The sequence below is a fragment of the Parasteatoda tepidariorum genome, chromosome 7 (assembly GCF_982258835.1).
Source record: "Parasteatoda tepidariorum strain Cologne lab strain chromosome 7, Ptep-v5.0, whole genome shotgun sequence".
Taxonomy (NCBI): Eukaryota; Metazoa; Arthropoda; class Arachnida; order Araneae; family Theridiidae; genus Parasteatoda; species Parasteatoda tepidariorum.
The window spans coordinates 44,989,576-45,006,166 of record NC_141761.1 but is presented as its reverse complement, the minus strand read 5'-3'; the positions used below and the strand labels follow the sequence as shown (position 1 = coordinate 45,006,166).

The 16,591-nt window shown below is 34.2% G+C and overlaps 1 protein-coding gene and 12 non-coding genes across 13 annotated transcripts; 1 reads left to right on the top strand and 12 right to left on the bottom strand.

Moving 5' to 3' along the window:
- Window positions 1-174: 174 nt before the first annotated feature.
- On the bottom strand, window positions 175-472 carry LOC147807063 (signal recognition particle RNA). Its single transcript, XR_015435836.1, has one exon.
- Window positions 473-925: 453 nt separating this feature from the next.
- Window positions 926-1,223, bottom strand: LOC147807062 (signal recognition particle RNA). Its single transcript, XR_015435843.1, has one exon.
- Window positions 1,224-1,676: 453 nt separating this feature from the next.
- Window positions 1,677-1,974, bottom strand: LOC147807061 (signal recognition particle RNA). The gene has a single exon (XR_015435821.1).
- Window positions 1,975-2,427: 453 nt separating this feature from the next.
- Window positions 2,428-2,725, bottom strand: LOC147807060 (signal recognition particle RNA). Its single transcript, XR_015435813.1, has one exon.
- A 1,240-nt stretch (window positions 2,726-3,965) lies between these two features.
- LOC147807059 (signal recognition particle RNA) lies at window positions 3,966-4,263 on the bottom strand. The gene has a single exon (XR_015435794.1).
- Window positions 4,264-4,716: 453 nt separating this feature from the next.
- LOC147807058 (signal recognition particle RNA) lies at window positions 4,717-5,014 on the bottom strand. Its single transcript, XR_015435810.1, has one exon.
- A 453-nt stretch (window positions 5,015-5,467) lies between these two features.
- Window positions 5,468-5,765, bottom strand: LOC147807057 (signal recognition particle RNA). Its single transcript, XR_015435793.1, has one exon.
- A 453-nt stretch (window positions 5,766-6,218) lies between these two features.
- LOC147807056 (signal recognition particle RNA) lies at window positions 6,219-6,516 on the bottom strand. Its single transcript, XR_015435846.1, has one exon.
- A 453-nt stretch (window positions 6,517-6,969) lies between these two features.
- On the bottom strand, window positions 6,970-7,267 carry LOC147807055 (signal recognition particle RNA). Its single transcript, XR_015435835.1, has one exon.
- A 453-nt stretch (window positions 7,268-7,720) lies between these two features.
- Window positions 7,721-8,018, bottom strand: LOC147807054 (signal recognition particle RNA). The gene has a single exon (XR_015435842.1).
- Window positions 8,019-8,471: 453 nt separating this feature from the next.
- Window positions 8,472-8,769, bottom strand: LOC147807053 (signal recognition particle RNA). The gene has a single exon (XR_015435820.1).
- A 453-nt stretch (window positions 8,770-9,222) lies between these two features.
- Window positions 9,223-9,520, bottom strand: LOC147807052 (signal recognition particle RNA). Its single transcript, XR_015435845.1, has one exon.
- Window positions 9,521-10,760: 1,240 nt separating this feature from the next.
- On the top strand, window positions 10,761-15,770 carry LOC147807051 (uncharacterized). The gene is made up of 3 exons (XM_087168768.1): window positions 10,761-11,224; window positions 12,239-13,269; window positions 13,432-15,770. Exons 1-3 carry the CDS (start codon window positions 10,761-10,763, stop codon window positions 15,768-15,770), a joined length of 3,834 nt encoding a protein of 1,277 aa, XP_087024894.1.
- The last annotated feature ends 821 nt before the right edge of the window (window positions 15,771-16,591 follow it).

Here is a 16,591-nt window from a genome sequence, read left to right as displayed (position 1 = left end):
TTTATAATTTATTTAACTTCGACAAATAAAATTTGATGTAATATAGTTGATATTATAGAATTTATTAAACAAATCAAAGTAACGTACAGCATCGTTTGGCTGACTAAAGGGGTTTTATTTTCTGAATAATTAATATAATTTTTAAAATTAAGCAATTCTTTGTTTAAAGAATTAAAAAGACTTTGTCTGACTGTATTGGATGGGCTGCCAAAGAATCTCTATTCACAAGCGCAGTCCCATTACTGCTCGGTGTGGGAGTTTTTGCCTGCTCCGTTTCCGACCTGGGCCTGTTCACCCCTCCTTAGACGACCTGGTAACTCCGAACTCCTCCGGATCCACCATATCGACATCGTGCTTAATGCGGACGCCTGATCAACATAGACTAGCAGAGGACAGAACTCCCATCCTCAAGCCATCCAACAGCCTCGACCTCCAAGCAACTGGATTACAAGACCACGCCACTGGTCCCGGTCAATCAAGGAAAGATTAGTTGTTTTTAAGATCTGTAGTATGCCATAATTTTTTCCCCTAATACTGCCATCTAGTAGATAAACTAGAAATCATTCTTTTATTTCTTAAATATTATTGAAATTATTTTGTATTATTGAAATAAAATAATTGCACTAAATTACATAAAATGTCGCTGTCTGAAAACATTTTCTAAGAGTAATAAAAAATTTGAATAAAGCTTTACACTAAATTTTAAAGAAATTCGATAAATAAATGTTGATGTAATTTGTATAATTGATATTTTATAATTTATTTAACTTCGACAAATAAAATTTGATGTAATATAGTTGATATTATAGATTTTATTAAACAAATCAAAGTAACGTACAGCATCGTTTGGCTGACTAAAGGGGTTTTATTTTCTGAATAATTAATATAATTTTTAAAATTAAGCAATTCTTTGTTTAAAGAATTAAAAAGACTTTGTCTGACTGCATTGGATGGGCTGCCAAAGAATCTCTATTCACAAGCGCAGTCCCATTACTGCTCGGTGTGGGAGTTTTTGCCTGCTCCGTTTCCGACCTGGGCCTGTTCACCCCTCCTTAGACGACCTGGTAACTCCAAACTCCTCCGGATCCACCATATCGACATCGTGCTTAATGCGGACGCCTGATCAACATAGACGAGCAGAGGACAGAACTCCCATCCTCAAGCCATCCAACAGCCTCGACCTCCAAGCAACTGGATTACAAGACCACGCCACTGGTCCCGGTCAATCAAGGAAAGATTAGTTGACTTTAAGATCTGTAGTATGCCATAATTTTTTCCCCTAATGCTGCCATCTAGTAGATAAACTAGAAATCATTCTTTTATTTCTTAAGTATTATTGAAATTATTTTGTATTATTGAAATAAAATAATTGCACTAAATTACATAAAATGTCGCTGTCTGAAAACATTTTCTAAGAGTAATAAAAAATTTGAATAAAGCTTTACACTAAATTTTAAAGAAATTCGATAAATAAATGTTGATGTAATTTGTATAATTGATATTTTATAATTTATTTAACTTCGACAAATAAAATTTGATGTAATATAGTTGATATTATAGATTTTATTAAACAAATCAAAGTAACGTACAGCATCGTTTGGCTGACTAAAGGGGTTTTATTTTCTGAATAATTAATATAATTTTTAAAATTAAGCAATTCTTTGTTTAATAAATTAAAAAGACTGTGTCTGACTGTTTTGGATGAGCTGCCAAAGAATCTCTATTCACAAGCGCAATCCGATTACTGCTCGGTGTGGGAGTTTTTGCCTGCTCCGTTTCCGACCTGGGCCTGTTCACCCCTCCTTAGACGACCTGGTAACTCCGAACTCCTCCGGATCCACCATATCGACATCGTGCTTAATGCGGACGCCTGATCAACATAGACGAGCAGAGGACAGAACTCCCATCCTCAAGCCATCCAACAGCCTCGACCTCCAAGCAACTGGATTACAAGACCACGCCACTGGTCCCGGTCAATCAAGGAAAGATTAGTTGACTTTAAGATCTGTAGTATGCCATAATTTTTTCCCCTAATACTGCCATCTAGTAGATAAACTAGAAATCATTCTTTTATTTCTTAAGTATTATTGAAATTATTTTGTATTATTGAAATAAAATAATTGCACTAAATTACATAAAATGTCGCTGTCTGAAAACATTTTCTAAGAGTAATAAAAAATTTGAATAAAGCTTTACACTAAATTTTAAAGAAATTTGATAAATAAATGTTGATGTAATTTGTATAATTGATATTTTATAATTTATTTAACTTCGACAAATAAAATTTGATGTAATATAGTTGATATTATGGATTTTATTAAACAAATCAAAGTAACGTACAGCATCGTTTGGCTGACTAAAGGGGTTTTATTTTCTGAATAATTAATATAATTTTTAAAATTAAGCAATTCTTTGTTTAATAAATTAAAAAGACTGTGTCTGACTGTTTTGGATGAGCTGCCAAAGAATCTCTATTCACAAGCGCAATCCGATTACTGCTCGGTGTGGGAGTTTTTGCCTGCTCCGTTTCCGACCTGGGCCTGTTCACCCCTCCTTAGACGACCTGGTAACTCCGAACTCCTCCGGATCCACCATATCGACATCGTGCTTAATACGGACGCCTGATCAACATAGACGAGCAGAGGACAGAGCTCCCATCCTCAAGCCATCCAACAGCCTCGACCTCCAAGCAGCTGGATTACAAGACCACGCCACTGGTCCCGGTCGATCAAGGAAAGATTCGTTGACTTTAAGAGCTGTAGTATGCCTTAATTTTTTCCCCTAATACTGCCATCTAGTAGATAAACTAGAAATCATTCTTTTATTTCTTAAGTATTATTGAAATTATTATGTATTATTGAAATAAAATAATTGCACTAAATTACATGAAATGTCGCTGTATGAAAACATATTCTAAGAGAAATAAAAAATCTAAATAAAGCTTTACACTAAATATTAAAGAAATTCGATAAATAAATGTTGATGTAATTTATATAATTGATATTTTATAATTTATTTAACTTCGACAAATAAAATTTGATGTAATATAGTTGATATTATAGAATTTATTAAACAAATCAAAGTAACGTACAGCATCGTTTGGCTGACTAAAGGGGTTTTATTTTCTGAATAATTAATATAATTTTTAAAATTAAGCAATTCTTTGTTTAACCCTTTCGAGCCGACTGTCACATATATGTGTCAGCAAGAAACGCGCTCACTTCCCGACCGACACACCCGCGTGTCAGAGAGTTTTCTCGTTCACCCCCGACCGTCACTTATTTGTGCCAGCGTTTCGGAACGTTTTAAAAAATGAAATTTCTTCCAAAAGATGGCATTGTATGTCCATATGGTTTCAGATACATGTAGATTTGACCTTCTACTCAAGATGAAAGTACAGTCACGTGGTTTTTAGGGGAAGGAGTGGAGGGGGGAATGTTTTATGAGGGCTCTTTAAATTAGCACGTGATATTTATTTACAGTAAGTAAGGGAGTTTTTTTTTTCTCGCGCTACTTTCGATTTTCGGATTAGTTTTTAGTGGATAATTAGATCTTGTAGGCTTGAATTTTTTTTCTTTTTCCCGTTAGAATGTCGAAGCGTCGAAAAATTTTGACTGAGCTGGAAATAGAGGAAATTATGCAAAATATTTCAGATATTGATTCTGAAACAGATTCGGATAGTAGTGATAGTGACACTATAATGAAAATAAAATGTGTAAAATATACATTTAAACAGGAAATAACTTAAGTAAATAAAGTATCCATAGAAATATATATAAAGCATATGTCACTTAAATACTCTAAAGAACAATATTAAACAACGCGCTGATATTTCGGTAATTTCATGGAATTAGGCTTAACATCGAAAAACCCTCCGGCCCTGGGGAGACACACGCTAGAGAGACTGCCGGCCTCAGCGGTAAGCGCGCTTTCACGCTCTGCGTCGCGAAAGGGTTAAAGAATTAAAAAGACTTTGTCTGACTGCATTGGATGGGCTGCCAAAGAATCTCTATTCACAAGCGCAGTCCCATTACTGCTCGGTGTGGGAGTTTTTGCCTGCTCCGTTTCCGACCTGGGCATGTTCACCCCTCCTTAGACGACCTGGTAACTCCGAACTCCTCCGGATCCACCATATCGACATCGTGCTTAATGCGGACGCCTGATCAACATAGACTAGCAGAGGACAGAACTCCCATCCTCAAGCCATCCAACAGCCTCGACCTCCAAGCAACTGGATTACAAGACCACGCCACTGATCCCGGTCAATCAAGGAAAGATTAGTTGACTTTAAGATCTGTAGTATGCCATAATTTTTTCCCCTAATACTGCCATCTAGTAGATAAACTAGAAATCATTCTTTTATTTCTTAAGTATTATTGAAATTATTTTGTATTATTGAAATAAAATAATTGCACTAAATTACATAAAATGTCGCTGTCTGAAAACATTTTCTAAGAGTAATAAAAAATTTGAATAAAGCTTTACACTAAATTTTAAAGAAATTTGATAAATAAATGTTGATGTAATTTGTATAATTGATATTTTATAATTTATTTAACTTCGACAAATAAAATTTGATGTAATATAGTTGATATTATGGATTTTATTAAACAAATCAAAGTAACGTACAGCATCGTTTGGCTGACTAAAGGGGTTTTATTTTCTGAATAATTAATATAATTTTTAAAATTAAGCAATTCTTTGTTTAATAAATTAAAAAGACTGTGTCTGACTGTTTTGGATGAGCTGCCAAAGAATCTCTATTCACAAGCGCAATCCGATTACTGCTCGGTGTGGGAGTTTTTGCCTGCTCCGTTTCCGACCTGGGCCTGTTCACCCCTCCTTAGACGACCTGGTAACTCCGAACTCCTCCGGATCCACCATATCGACATCGTGCTTAATACGGACGCCTGATCAACATAGACGAGCAGAGGACAGAGCTCCCATCCTCAAGCCATCCAACAGCCTCGACCTCCAAGCAGCTGGATTACAAGACCACGCCACTGGTCCCGGTCGATCAAGGAAAGATTCGTTGACTTTAAGAGCTGTAGTATGCCTTAATTTTTTCCCCTAATACTGCCATCTAGTAGATAAACTAGAAATCATTCTTTTATTTCTTAAGTATTATTGAAATTATTATGTATTATTGAAATAAAATAATTGCACTAAATTACATGAAATGTCGCTGTATGAAAACATTTTCTAAGAGAAATAAAAAATCTAAATAAAGCTTTACACTAAATATTAAAGAAATTCGATAAATAAATGTTGATGTAATTTATATAATTGATATTTTATAATTTATTTAACTTCGACAAATAAAATTTGATGTAATATAGTTGATATTATAGAATTTATTAAACAAATCAAAGTAACGTACAGCATCGTTTGGCTGACTAAAGGGGTTTTATTTTCTGAATAATTAATATAATTTTTAAAATTAAGCAATTCTTTGTTTAAAGAATTAAAAAGACTTTGTCTGACTGCATTGGATGGGCTGCCAAAGAATCTCTATTCACAAGCGCAGTCCCATTACTGCTCGGTGTGGGAGTTTTTGCCTGCTCCGTTTCCGACCTGGGCATGTTCACCCCTCCTTAGACGACCTGGTAACTCCGAACTCCTCCGGATCCACCATATCGACATCGTGCTTAATGCGGACGCCTGATCAACATAGACTAGCAGAGGACAGAACTCCCATCCTCAAGCCATCCAACAGCCTCGACCTCCAAGCAACTGGATTACAAGACCACGCCACTGATCCCGGTCAATCAAGGAAAGATTAGTTGACTTTAAGATCTGTAGTATGCCATAATTTTTTCCCCTAATACTGCCATCTAGTAGATAAACTAGAAATCATTCTTTTATTTCTTAAGTATTATTGAAATTATTTTGTATTATTGAAATAAAATAATTGCACTAAATTACATAAAATGTCGCTGTCTGAAAACATTTTCTAAGAGTAATAAAAAATTTGAATAAAGCTTTACACTAAATTTTAAAGAAATTCGATAAATAAATGTTGATGTAATTTGTATAATTGATATTTTATAATTTATTTAACTTCGACAAATAAAATTTGATGTAATATAGTTGATATTATAGATTTTATTAAACAAATCAAAGTAACGTACAGCATCGTTTGGCTGACTAAAGGGGTTTTATTTTCTGAATAATTAATATAATTTTTAAAATTAAGCAATTCTTTGTTTAATAAATTAAAAAGACTGTGTCTGACTGTTTTGGATGAGCTGCCAAAGAATCTCTATTCACAAGCGCAATCCGATTACTGCTCGGTGTGGGAGTTTTTGCCTGCTCCGTTTCCGATCTGGGCCTGTTCACCCCTCCTTAGACGACCTGGTAACTCCGAACTCCTCCGGATCCACCATATCGACATCGTGCTTAATGCGGACGCCTGATCAACATAGACGAGCAGAGGACAGAACTCCCATCCTCAAGCCATCCAACAGCCTCGACCTCCAAGCAACTGGATTACAAGACCACGCCACTGGTCCCGGTCAATCAAGGAAAGATTAGTTGACTTTAAGATCTGTAGTATGCCATAATTTTTTCCCCTAATACTGCCATCTAGTAGATAAACTAGAAATCATTCTTTTATTTCTTAAGTATTATTGAAATTATTTTGTATTATTGAAATAAAATAATTGCACTAAATTACATAAAATGTCGCTGTCTGAAAACATTTTCTAAGAGTAATAAAAAATTTGAATAAAGCTTTACACTAAATTTTAAAGAAATTCGATAAATAAATGTTGATGTAATTTATATAATTGATATTTTATAATTTATTTAACTTCGACAAATAAAATTTGATGTAATATAGTTGATATTATAGAATTTATTAAACAAATCAAAGTAACGTACAGCATCGTTTGGCTGACTAAAGGGGTTTTATTTTCTGAATAATTAATATAATTTTTAAAATTAAGCAATTCTTTGTTTAAAGAATTAAAAAGACTTTGTCTGACTGTATTGGATGGGCTGCCAAAGAATCTCTATTCACAAGCGCAGTCCCATTACTGCTCGGTGTGGGAGTTTTTGCCTGCTCCGTTTCCGACCTGGGCCTGTTCACCCCTCCTTAGACGACCTGGTAACTCCGAACTCCTCCGGATCCACCATATCGACATCGTGCTTAATGCGGACGCCTGATCAACATAGACTAGCAGAGGACAGAACTCCCATCCTCAAGCCATCCAACAGCCTCGACCTCCAAGCAACTGGATTACAAGACCACGCCACTGGTCCCGGTCAATCAAGGAAAGATTAGTTGTTTTTAAGATCTGTAGTATGCCATAATTTTTTCCCCTAATACTGCCATCTAGTAGATAAACTAGAAATCATTCTTTTATTTCTTAAATATTATTGAAATTATTTTGTATTATTGAAATAAAATAATTGCACTAAATTACATAAAATGTCGCTGTCTGAAAACATTTTCTAAGAGTAATAAAAAATTTGAATAAAGCTTTACACTAAATTTTAAAGAAATTCGATAAATAAATGTTGATATAATTTGTATAATTGATATTTTATAATTTATTTAACTTCGACAAATAAAATTTGATGTAATATAGTTGATATTATAGATTTTATTAAACAAATCAAAGTAACGTACAGCATCGTTTGGCTGACTAAAGGGGTTTTATTTTCTGAATAATTAATATAATTTTTAAAATTAAGCAATTCTTTGTTTAAAGAATTAAAAAGACTTTGTCTGACTGCATTGGATGGGCTGCCAAAGAATCTCTATTCACAAGCGCAGTCCCATTACTGCTCGGTGTGGGAGTTTTTGCCTGCTCCGTTTCCGACCTGGGCCTGTTCACCCCTCCTTAGACGACCTGGTAACTCCAAACTCCTCCGGATCCACCATATCGACATCGTGCTTAATGCGGACGCCTGATCAACATAGACGAGCAGAGGACAGAACTCCCATCCTCAAGCCATCCAACAGCCTCGACCTCCAAGCAACTGGATTACAAGACCACGCCACTGGTCCCGGTCAATCAAGGAAAGATTAGTTGACTTTAAGATCTGTAGTATGCCATAATTTTTTCCCCTAATGCTGCCATCTAGTAGATAAACTAGAAATCATTCTTTTATTTCTTAAGTATTATTGAAATTATTTTGTATTATTGAAATAAAATAATTGCACTAAATTACATAAAATGTCGCTGTCTGAAAACATTTTCTAAGAGTAATAAAAAATTTGAATAAAGCTTTACACTAAATTTTAAAGAAATTCGATAAATAAATGTTGATGTAATTTGTATAATTGATATTTTATAATTTATTTAACTTCGACAAATAAAATTTGATGTAATATAATTGATATTATAGATTTTATTAAACAAATCAAAGTAACGTACAGCATCGTTTGGCTGACTAAAGGGGTTTTATTTTCTGAATAATTAATATAATTTTTAAAATTAAGCAATTCTTTGTTTAATAAATTAAAAAGACTGTGTCTGACTGTTTTGGATGAGCTGCCAAAGAATCTCTATTCACAAGCGCAATCCGATTACTGCTCGGTGTGGGAGTTTTTGCCTGCTCCGTTTCCGACCTGGGCCTGTTCACCCCTCCTTAGACGACCTGGTAACTCCGAACTCCTCCGGATCCACCATATCGACATCGTGCTTAATGCGGACGCCTGATCAACATAGACGAGCAGAGGACAGAACTCCCATCCTCAAGCCATCCAACAGCCTCGACCTCCAAGCAACTGGATTACAAGACCACGCCACTGGTCCCGGTCAATCAAGGAAAGATTAGTTGACTTTAAGATCTGTAGTATGCCATAATTTTTTCCCCTAATACTGCCATCTAGTAGATAAACTAGAAATCATTCTTTTATTTCTTAAGTATTATTGAAATTATTTTGTATTATTGAAATAAAATAATTGCACTAAATTACATAAAATGTCGCTGTCTGAAAACATTTTCTAAGAGTAATAAAAAATTTGAATAAAGCTTTACACTAAATTTTAAAGAAATTTGATAAATAAATGTTGATGTAATTTGTATAATTGATATTTTATAATTTATTTAACTTCGACAAATAAAATTTGATGTAATATAGTTGATATTATGGATTTTATTAAACAAATCAAAGTAACGTACAGCATCGTTTGGCTGACTAAAGGGGTTTTATTTTCTGAATAATTAATATAATTTTTAAAATTAAGCAATTCTTTGTTTAATAAATTAAAAAGACTGTGTCTGACTGTTTTGGATGAGCTGCCAAAGAATCTCTATTCACAAGCGCAATCCGATTACTGCTCGGTGTGGGAGTTTTTGCCTGCTCCGTTTCCGACCTGGGCCTGTTCACCCCTCCTTAGACGACCTGGTAACTCCGAACTCCTCCGGATCCACCATATCGACATCGTGCTTAATACGGACGCCTGATCAACATAGACGAGCAGAGGACAGAGCTCCCTTCCTCAAGCCATCCAACAGCCTCGACCTCCAAGCAGCTGGATTACAAGACCACGCCACTGGTCCCGGTCGTGTATTTACAAAGCCTCTAGGATACAGCCCACTTGGCGCGATAAAGAGCATCTAAGCATTTTTGGTGCGAAAAAGAAAGCTGCGCATGCGCTGTAAGGAAAAGGCATATAGAGCAATCCTTTGCGTTTGGGTTAGTTCCGTTGTTGACACTTTTAGTCGCTCGCTATTTTAGTTTGTGACATTTAACCAGGTTCATCCTTAGTAGTTTATTAATCTTAGGTATGACAGATGATAATTCAAAACAAATGCATTTTTCAAGAATGTAAAACATAAACCCATTTTTTTTTCAAAAGTACCGATAGTATATCATATATCCAATTTCTTATAATAACGTCTATTAGGGTAACAATTTTTTAAAAATAACAATAGTGTTTATCATTAATCAGCAGTTTGAATATTTGTATAATATATATTCAATTTACTACAACAGTGTAAGCAGTAGAAACACAGTGGCGATCTCAAAAATGCTATATTAGAAATATCTCCATACAGATTTTTAAAATTGAAACATCTATGCTTTTTTTTCAAGCAATCAAACACTTTAATCTCATCTTATTAAAAAAATTCGTTCTGAGCTGAAGTATTATAATTCTCTCAAATCGTTTTGTTACAGCTCGATACTAAAGTATTGTTATGCTAATCACAATTCGTCGATTTCATTTCGAAAGACGATAAAAAATTTATAAACTGCTGTTGAAATATTGTACACATTTTCACGATTCCTTAACCTTAAATTGAAATGTAAACACAACAACGCATTCTGTACGGGGTTACAACAATCGAAAGAGGATGTGTGGGTTTACCACTGTGGAAATACATGTTATAGAACCACCGATAGATGGCGGAGTTTATCATTAGATTGTAACCGTAACTGCAAACAAAGATTTTGTAAAAAGCAAGAACATTGTAATGTAGTAGTAGCATTGTCTACCATTGTACCGTATTCATCATGTTAAAGATTTAAATATATTTTTGTTACTTACCCCTTGGTAATTATTGAGTAGTTTTCCTGTGCCATCAAGAAAACGAGAAAAAGGTTATATTCACTAATAGTAATAAATCTTCGGTGTATTTACCCTATTAGAATTGCTTTAAGTTGAAAAGCGAAACTGGTGCATCGATGCCGAGAAAGGCAGTGCACTGAAGATAAGAATAGAATCGAATTTTAGTGGATAAAAGAAAGCCAGAAAAAAGGGGTAAGTTTATTTTGATTGAGAAATATTATATTTGGATATATCATGGATATAGAAAAACTTAAAATGAAAAGAAGAGCTTTGAAAAGTTCTACTACTAAATTTCTCACTAACTTAGATAAAAACTTTGATAATTTGACAATATATGAATTAGAAACATCTTTAGAACAATTAAGTGAGAAAATGTTGAACATAAAATTAATAAATAAAGAGATAATGAAAGAACTAGATGTTAAAGATATCGAAAAGGAAGTTGAATCCTCTGAAACATATGTAGAAGATTTGATTAACTATAAATGTAAAATTAAACAGAAGATTCAGCAAATTAGTGCCACTCCCTCAACTAGTTCTAATTTAAATGGTGTAACTAGCTCTCAGACTGTAAATCAAACAGAAGTAAACAAATGCACGATAAAACTACCAAAATTAACTGTAAACAAATATTTCGGAGATCCAAATTCATGGTTGGAATTTATCGGCCAGTTCGAAAATTCAATTGATAAAAATCCGTATCTTTCAAATATTGAAAAACTAATTTATCTAAAAAGTTTTGTTGGAGGAGCAGCTTCAAAAGCAATTTCGGGATTTTCTTTAACGGATGATAATTATAAAGCAGCTCTTAATTTGTTGAAAGATCGGTTTGGACAGAAAAACTTGCTTATAAATGCTCATTTAGGCCAATTATTGAATATTACACCAATAAAACATAACTCTGATACTTTTGGATTGCGAAAATTATTCGATCGAGTAGAAATCGAAATTAGAAATTTAGAATCGCTAGGAATTGATTCGGCATCTTATGGAAATTTATTAACGCCGATAATTTTAAAGGTACTCCCATCAGAAATAACTTTAGACTTTAGTAGGAAAGAGAAGGGGGATAATTGGGATTTAAAAGCCCTTCTAAAATTTTTAAGTGAAGAAATAAAAAGTCGCGAAAAAACCACCGCCATTGCAAATATAAAATGTTCGAATAATCAAAAAGAAGATAAATTTAGATCAAGGCCGCACCCACAAAAAGAAATAACATCCGCTCATGAATTATGCGCGACCGCAACGAGAATTAATAAATGTGTATTTTGTGGGGGTGACCATGAATCTGAGAAATGTGATACTCTCACAGTAGAAGAAAGAAAAAATATTTTGATTAAGCAGAGACTCTGCTTTCTTTGCTTAAAACCAAATCATCGGTTAATTGATTGTTACAGTAAGAAGAAATGTGTTTTTTGTAATCGGAGACACTCAAAAGCGATTTGCTTTAAGTTAGAGGAAAATAAACAAACAAAAACTTTAAACGATAGAGAGAATTCTAAGGAAAATTTAGAAATTGTTTCGGCCATTTCTTCTTGCGAGAATAAATTAAAACATAAACAAAATTCGAATCCCATTTTATTACAAACTTGTTCAATCATTGCGGAAAATAAAAACAAACAAGAAAATGTTACAATTTTTCTTGATAATGGAAGTCAACGGACTTTCATAACAAATAAATTGGTAAAAAGATTAAATTTGCCAGTAATTAGAAAAGAAAAATTGTCGATTAATTCTTGTGGATCAGAGCAACCCCAAACTAAATTGTTTAATGTAGTTAGCATCCGATTAAGAAATAGGGAAGATCCTAATTATAAAATAGATATAGAAGCCGTAGAAACTGACACTATTTGTGCAACTCAGCTGCCTTCTCCAAACAAAAACATTGTTAAGGATTACGAATTTTTAAAAACAGTTCAACTTGCGGATGATTTTCAAAACGAAACTAAAGGTGTTATGATTTTAATCGGATCGGATTTTTATTTTGATATAGTGACTGGCCGAATTCATAGACTTGAAAATAAATTGGTAGCGGTAGAAACAATCTTCGGTTGGTGTATTTATGGACACATAAATAAAATAAACAATCTACTCGCTATGAACGTAGTTGTTAACCGTGGTGATGAGACTTTAATTAGACAATTTTTTGATCTTGAGTCCATTGGAATTTTGCCTGATTCGCCTATTACTGATAACGAGGAAGAAACAATAGTTCAAGAGTTTGAGTCTTCCATTACATTTGATAAACGTTATAAAATTAAATTGCCCTGGAAATTAGAATTGATTGACAACTTAAAATCAAATTATGATGTTGCCCTTAAGAGACTCCACCATCTTGTACACAAATTCGAAAAGAACCCTTGGTTACTTAATGAATATAGACAAACCATAGAATCATATCTTGCAGAGGGTATTATTGAAGAAATTCCTGACACACAATATTCAAATGATAAAACTATATTTTATCTTCCCCACAGGGCGGTTATTAAAGAAGAGCGACAAACTACAAAACTCCGCATTGTTTATGATGCATCATCTCACTCAGCTGAATCCTGTTCGCTAAATGATTGTTTATACACTGGTCCCAAATTAACTAATGATATTTTTGATATTCTAATAAACTTTAGGAACAAAGAGATAGCTTTTGTTGCAGATTTGAAGCAAGCTTTCCTTAATATCGAAATTGTGGAGGAAGATCGAGATGCGACCAGATTTATCTGGATGGAACCTCCCTTTGATGAAGGTAAGATTAAAATTTATCGATTTACTCGTGTTTTATTTGGACTTACTTCTAGTCCCTTCCTTCTTGCGGCAACTATAAAATTTCATTTGAAGAATTATGAAAAAACATATCCTCAAACTATAAAAATTATAAGAGAATCATTGTATGTGGACGATGTGATAGGATGCGAGGATAATGTAGATAAAGCTTTTAGTTTCAGTCAGGAAGCTATTAAAATTTTTGAAGATGCGGGTATGCAACTTAGAAAATGGAATTCAAATTCGAAACCTCTTATAGACTTATGGGAAACTAATAACATTCAAATTGATCACACCATAGAAAATTCAGACTTAATACCTTCTGAGCATAAAGTACTTGGGATAGGGTGGAATAGTGACACAGACATTTTTTATTTTGATACTAAACATCTTATCGAATTTTTATCTGAAGGGAGACACACAAAAAGATTTTTGCTGAAAGCTGCTGGTCGTATATTCGACCCAATAGGATATTTGAGCCCCTTTGTAGTAACCATAAAGTGTTTAATTCAAGCAGTTTGGTGCGCTGGAATTGATTGGGATGAAGAACTCCCTCAAGAAATTGCTCGTGATTTTCAGGATTGGTGCAATGGTGTTAAAAAATTAAAAGACATTGAAATACCACGTTACTATTTAAGGGATGCTCTTGGAGATAGTATACAGGATATACAGCTACACATATTTTCTGATGCTAGTTTGAAAGCATACGGCTGTGTCGCGTATTTGAGAATTGTTACAAACTCAGATAAGATATATACATCATTTGTTGCATCCAAAAGTAGAGTATCTCCCCTCAAAAGTCTGTCATTAACCAGACTTGAATTGATGGCTGCCCTTTTAGCTGCTCGATTGAGCAATAATTTGGTAAAAAACTTAAAGCTTAAACTTACACAAAAATTTTGGACTGATTCATCCATCACTTACTTCTGGATTAGAGGTTTACCCAACCGATTTAAACCCTTCGTAAAAAACCGCGTAGTTAAGATTCAACAATTAACAGATCCTGAACATTGGTTCCACTGCCCCGGCAAAGAAAACCCGGCAGACTTAGTTTCGAGAGGACTAAAAGCATCCGAATTGATTAACAACACTTTTTGGTGGGAAGGACCCCCTTTCCTCAAAAAACGTGTTGACAGTTGGCCTCAGACTTTTGAAACATCCCTGGAAGAAAATCTCCTGGAATTCAGAAAGAAGAAAGAGGAAATTCCAAGTTTCTGCTTTAGTACATCTTCCAATGACCTAAGAATTAATCCGGAGAATTATAGTTGCTTTTTAAAATTTTTGAGGATAACAGCATGGATTAGACGTTTTATTTCAAAGATAAGAAAACAATCTACCACTAAGGGACTACTCACATCATCTGAAATTGAAGAAGCAGAAGAGTTTTGGATAAAATTTGAGCAAAGAAAAGCTTATCATTCCGAAATATCGGCCTTAGAAAGTGAAAAAGAAATTGACAAGAATTCTTCCATTAGAAGTTTTGCCCCCTTTTTGGATGATAAAAAGGTTTTAAAAATAGGAGGCAGATTGGAAAATTCGGAATTTGATCTTGAACAAAAACACCCTATCTTACTTCCAAATAAATGTAAATTTACGGAACTGTTGATTAGAAATGACCACGAAGGAATATTTCATGGTGGTGTTTCTGCCACCCTTTCTAAAATTAGAAATCGGTTTTGGATCGCTAGAGGTCGGCAGCTTATAAAGAAAATAATAAAGAATTGCATAATATGTCGCAAATATTCAGCTCTACCTGCTAAACAAATAACCAGTCCCCTACCTAAAGATCGAGTTTCAGAATCTCCACCATTCTCAGTTTGCGGGGTGGACTTTGCAGGTCCGATATATGCTAAAACATCGAATACTCCTGAAAAAGCCTATATATGTTTGTTTACTTGCGCAGTAACAAGAGCGTTACACTTAGAATTAGTTTCAAATCTAAGTACAGAAAAATTTATATTAGCCTTGCGTAGGTTTATTTCCAGACGAGGAAGTGTCCAAACCATGTATAGCGATAATGCAAAAACCTTTAAAAGCGCAAATAACGAACTTCAACTCATTTTTAACTTGATTCAAGATCCAAAGATTCAAAATTTTATAGCAAATAAAAGGATCAAGTGGAAATTTATCATGGAACGAGCTGCATGGTGGGGAGGTTTCTATGAGAGATTAGTGAAATCGGTGAAGGAATGCTTACGCAAGACCCTATCTAAATCTCTTCTTACTTTTGAGGAATTAACAACAATCTTAACAGATATAGAATCAGTGTTAAACCAACGCCCTTTAAGCTACGTTTATTCTGACTTAAATGAACCCGAACCTTTGACTCCCGCTCATTTTTTATTGCCTCAGAAGAAAATCGAGCTTCCGTTGTATTACACCGGAACTCTTTTTGAACACTCAAATCGTTCTTCCTTAATCAAAAGGAAACTGTTCCAGATGAGACTTTTACAAAATTTTTGGACCAAATGGAAAGAACAGTAGGTTCTTCTCTTAAAAACTGCGCATTGGTTGACAACTTCAGAAAATCAACGGAACCTTCAAGTCCAGGACGTTGTCTTGATCGAAGGAGCCCAAAAGAATAAATTACTTTGGAGCCTTGGAGTAATCGAAGAAGTCTACCCTGGACGGGATGGCAAAGTCCGGAGCTGTCTCGTAAGGACTAATGGAAGTCGGATCAGACGTCCCGTTCAACTGTTATATCCTTTTGAAATTTTAAATAATGCTTAAAAATTTGATTCATGTTGAACTTTAATGTTTTTTTTTTCTTTCTATTTGTCATTTTTCCTTTAATCTTACTAGATATTATGGACGTCCCCGTCCATGGCGGGGAGTTTGTGGAAATACATGTTATAGAACCACCGATAGATGGCGGAGTTTATCATTAGATTGTAACCGTAACTGCAAACAAAGATTTTGTAAAAAGCAAGAACATTGTAATGTAGTAGTAGCATTGTCTACCATTGTACCGTATTCATCATGTTAAAGATTTAAATATATTTTTGTTACTTACCCCTTGGTAATTATTGAGTAGTTTTCCTGTGCCATCAAGAAAACGAGAAAAAGGTTATATTCACTAATAGTAATAAATCTTCGGTGTATTTACCCTATTAGAATTGCTTTAAGTTGAAAAGCGAAAACCACAATTCTGGCGACAATCCCTAATATCGCGCCAAGTGGGCTGTATCCTTGAGTCTTTGTAAATACGCCACCCGGGCAGTGCCCGAGGGCCCCTAAGCACTAAGGGGGCCTTTGAGAATCTTACTTTTTATAAATTGTATTTAAAAAAAACTAAGAATAAACAA

Bases quoted from the DNA above. Each gene is read 5' to 3' on its own strand.
- LOC147807051 (XM_087168768.1), top strand. From the start codon at position 10,761: ATGGATATAGAAAAACTTAAAATGAAAAGAAGAGCTTTGAAAAGTTCT. The intron at 11,225-12,238 runs GTATCTTTCAAA...GCCAGTAATTAG, and splicing joins AATTCAATTGATAAAAATCC to AAAAGAAAAATTGTCGATTA. The intron at 13,270-13,431 runs GTAAGATTAAAA...ACGATGTGATAG, and splicing joins GGAACCTCCCTTTGATGAAG to GATGCGAGGATAATGTAGAT.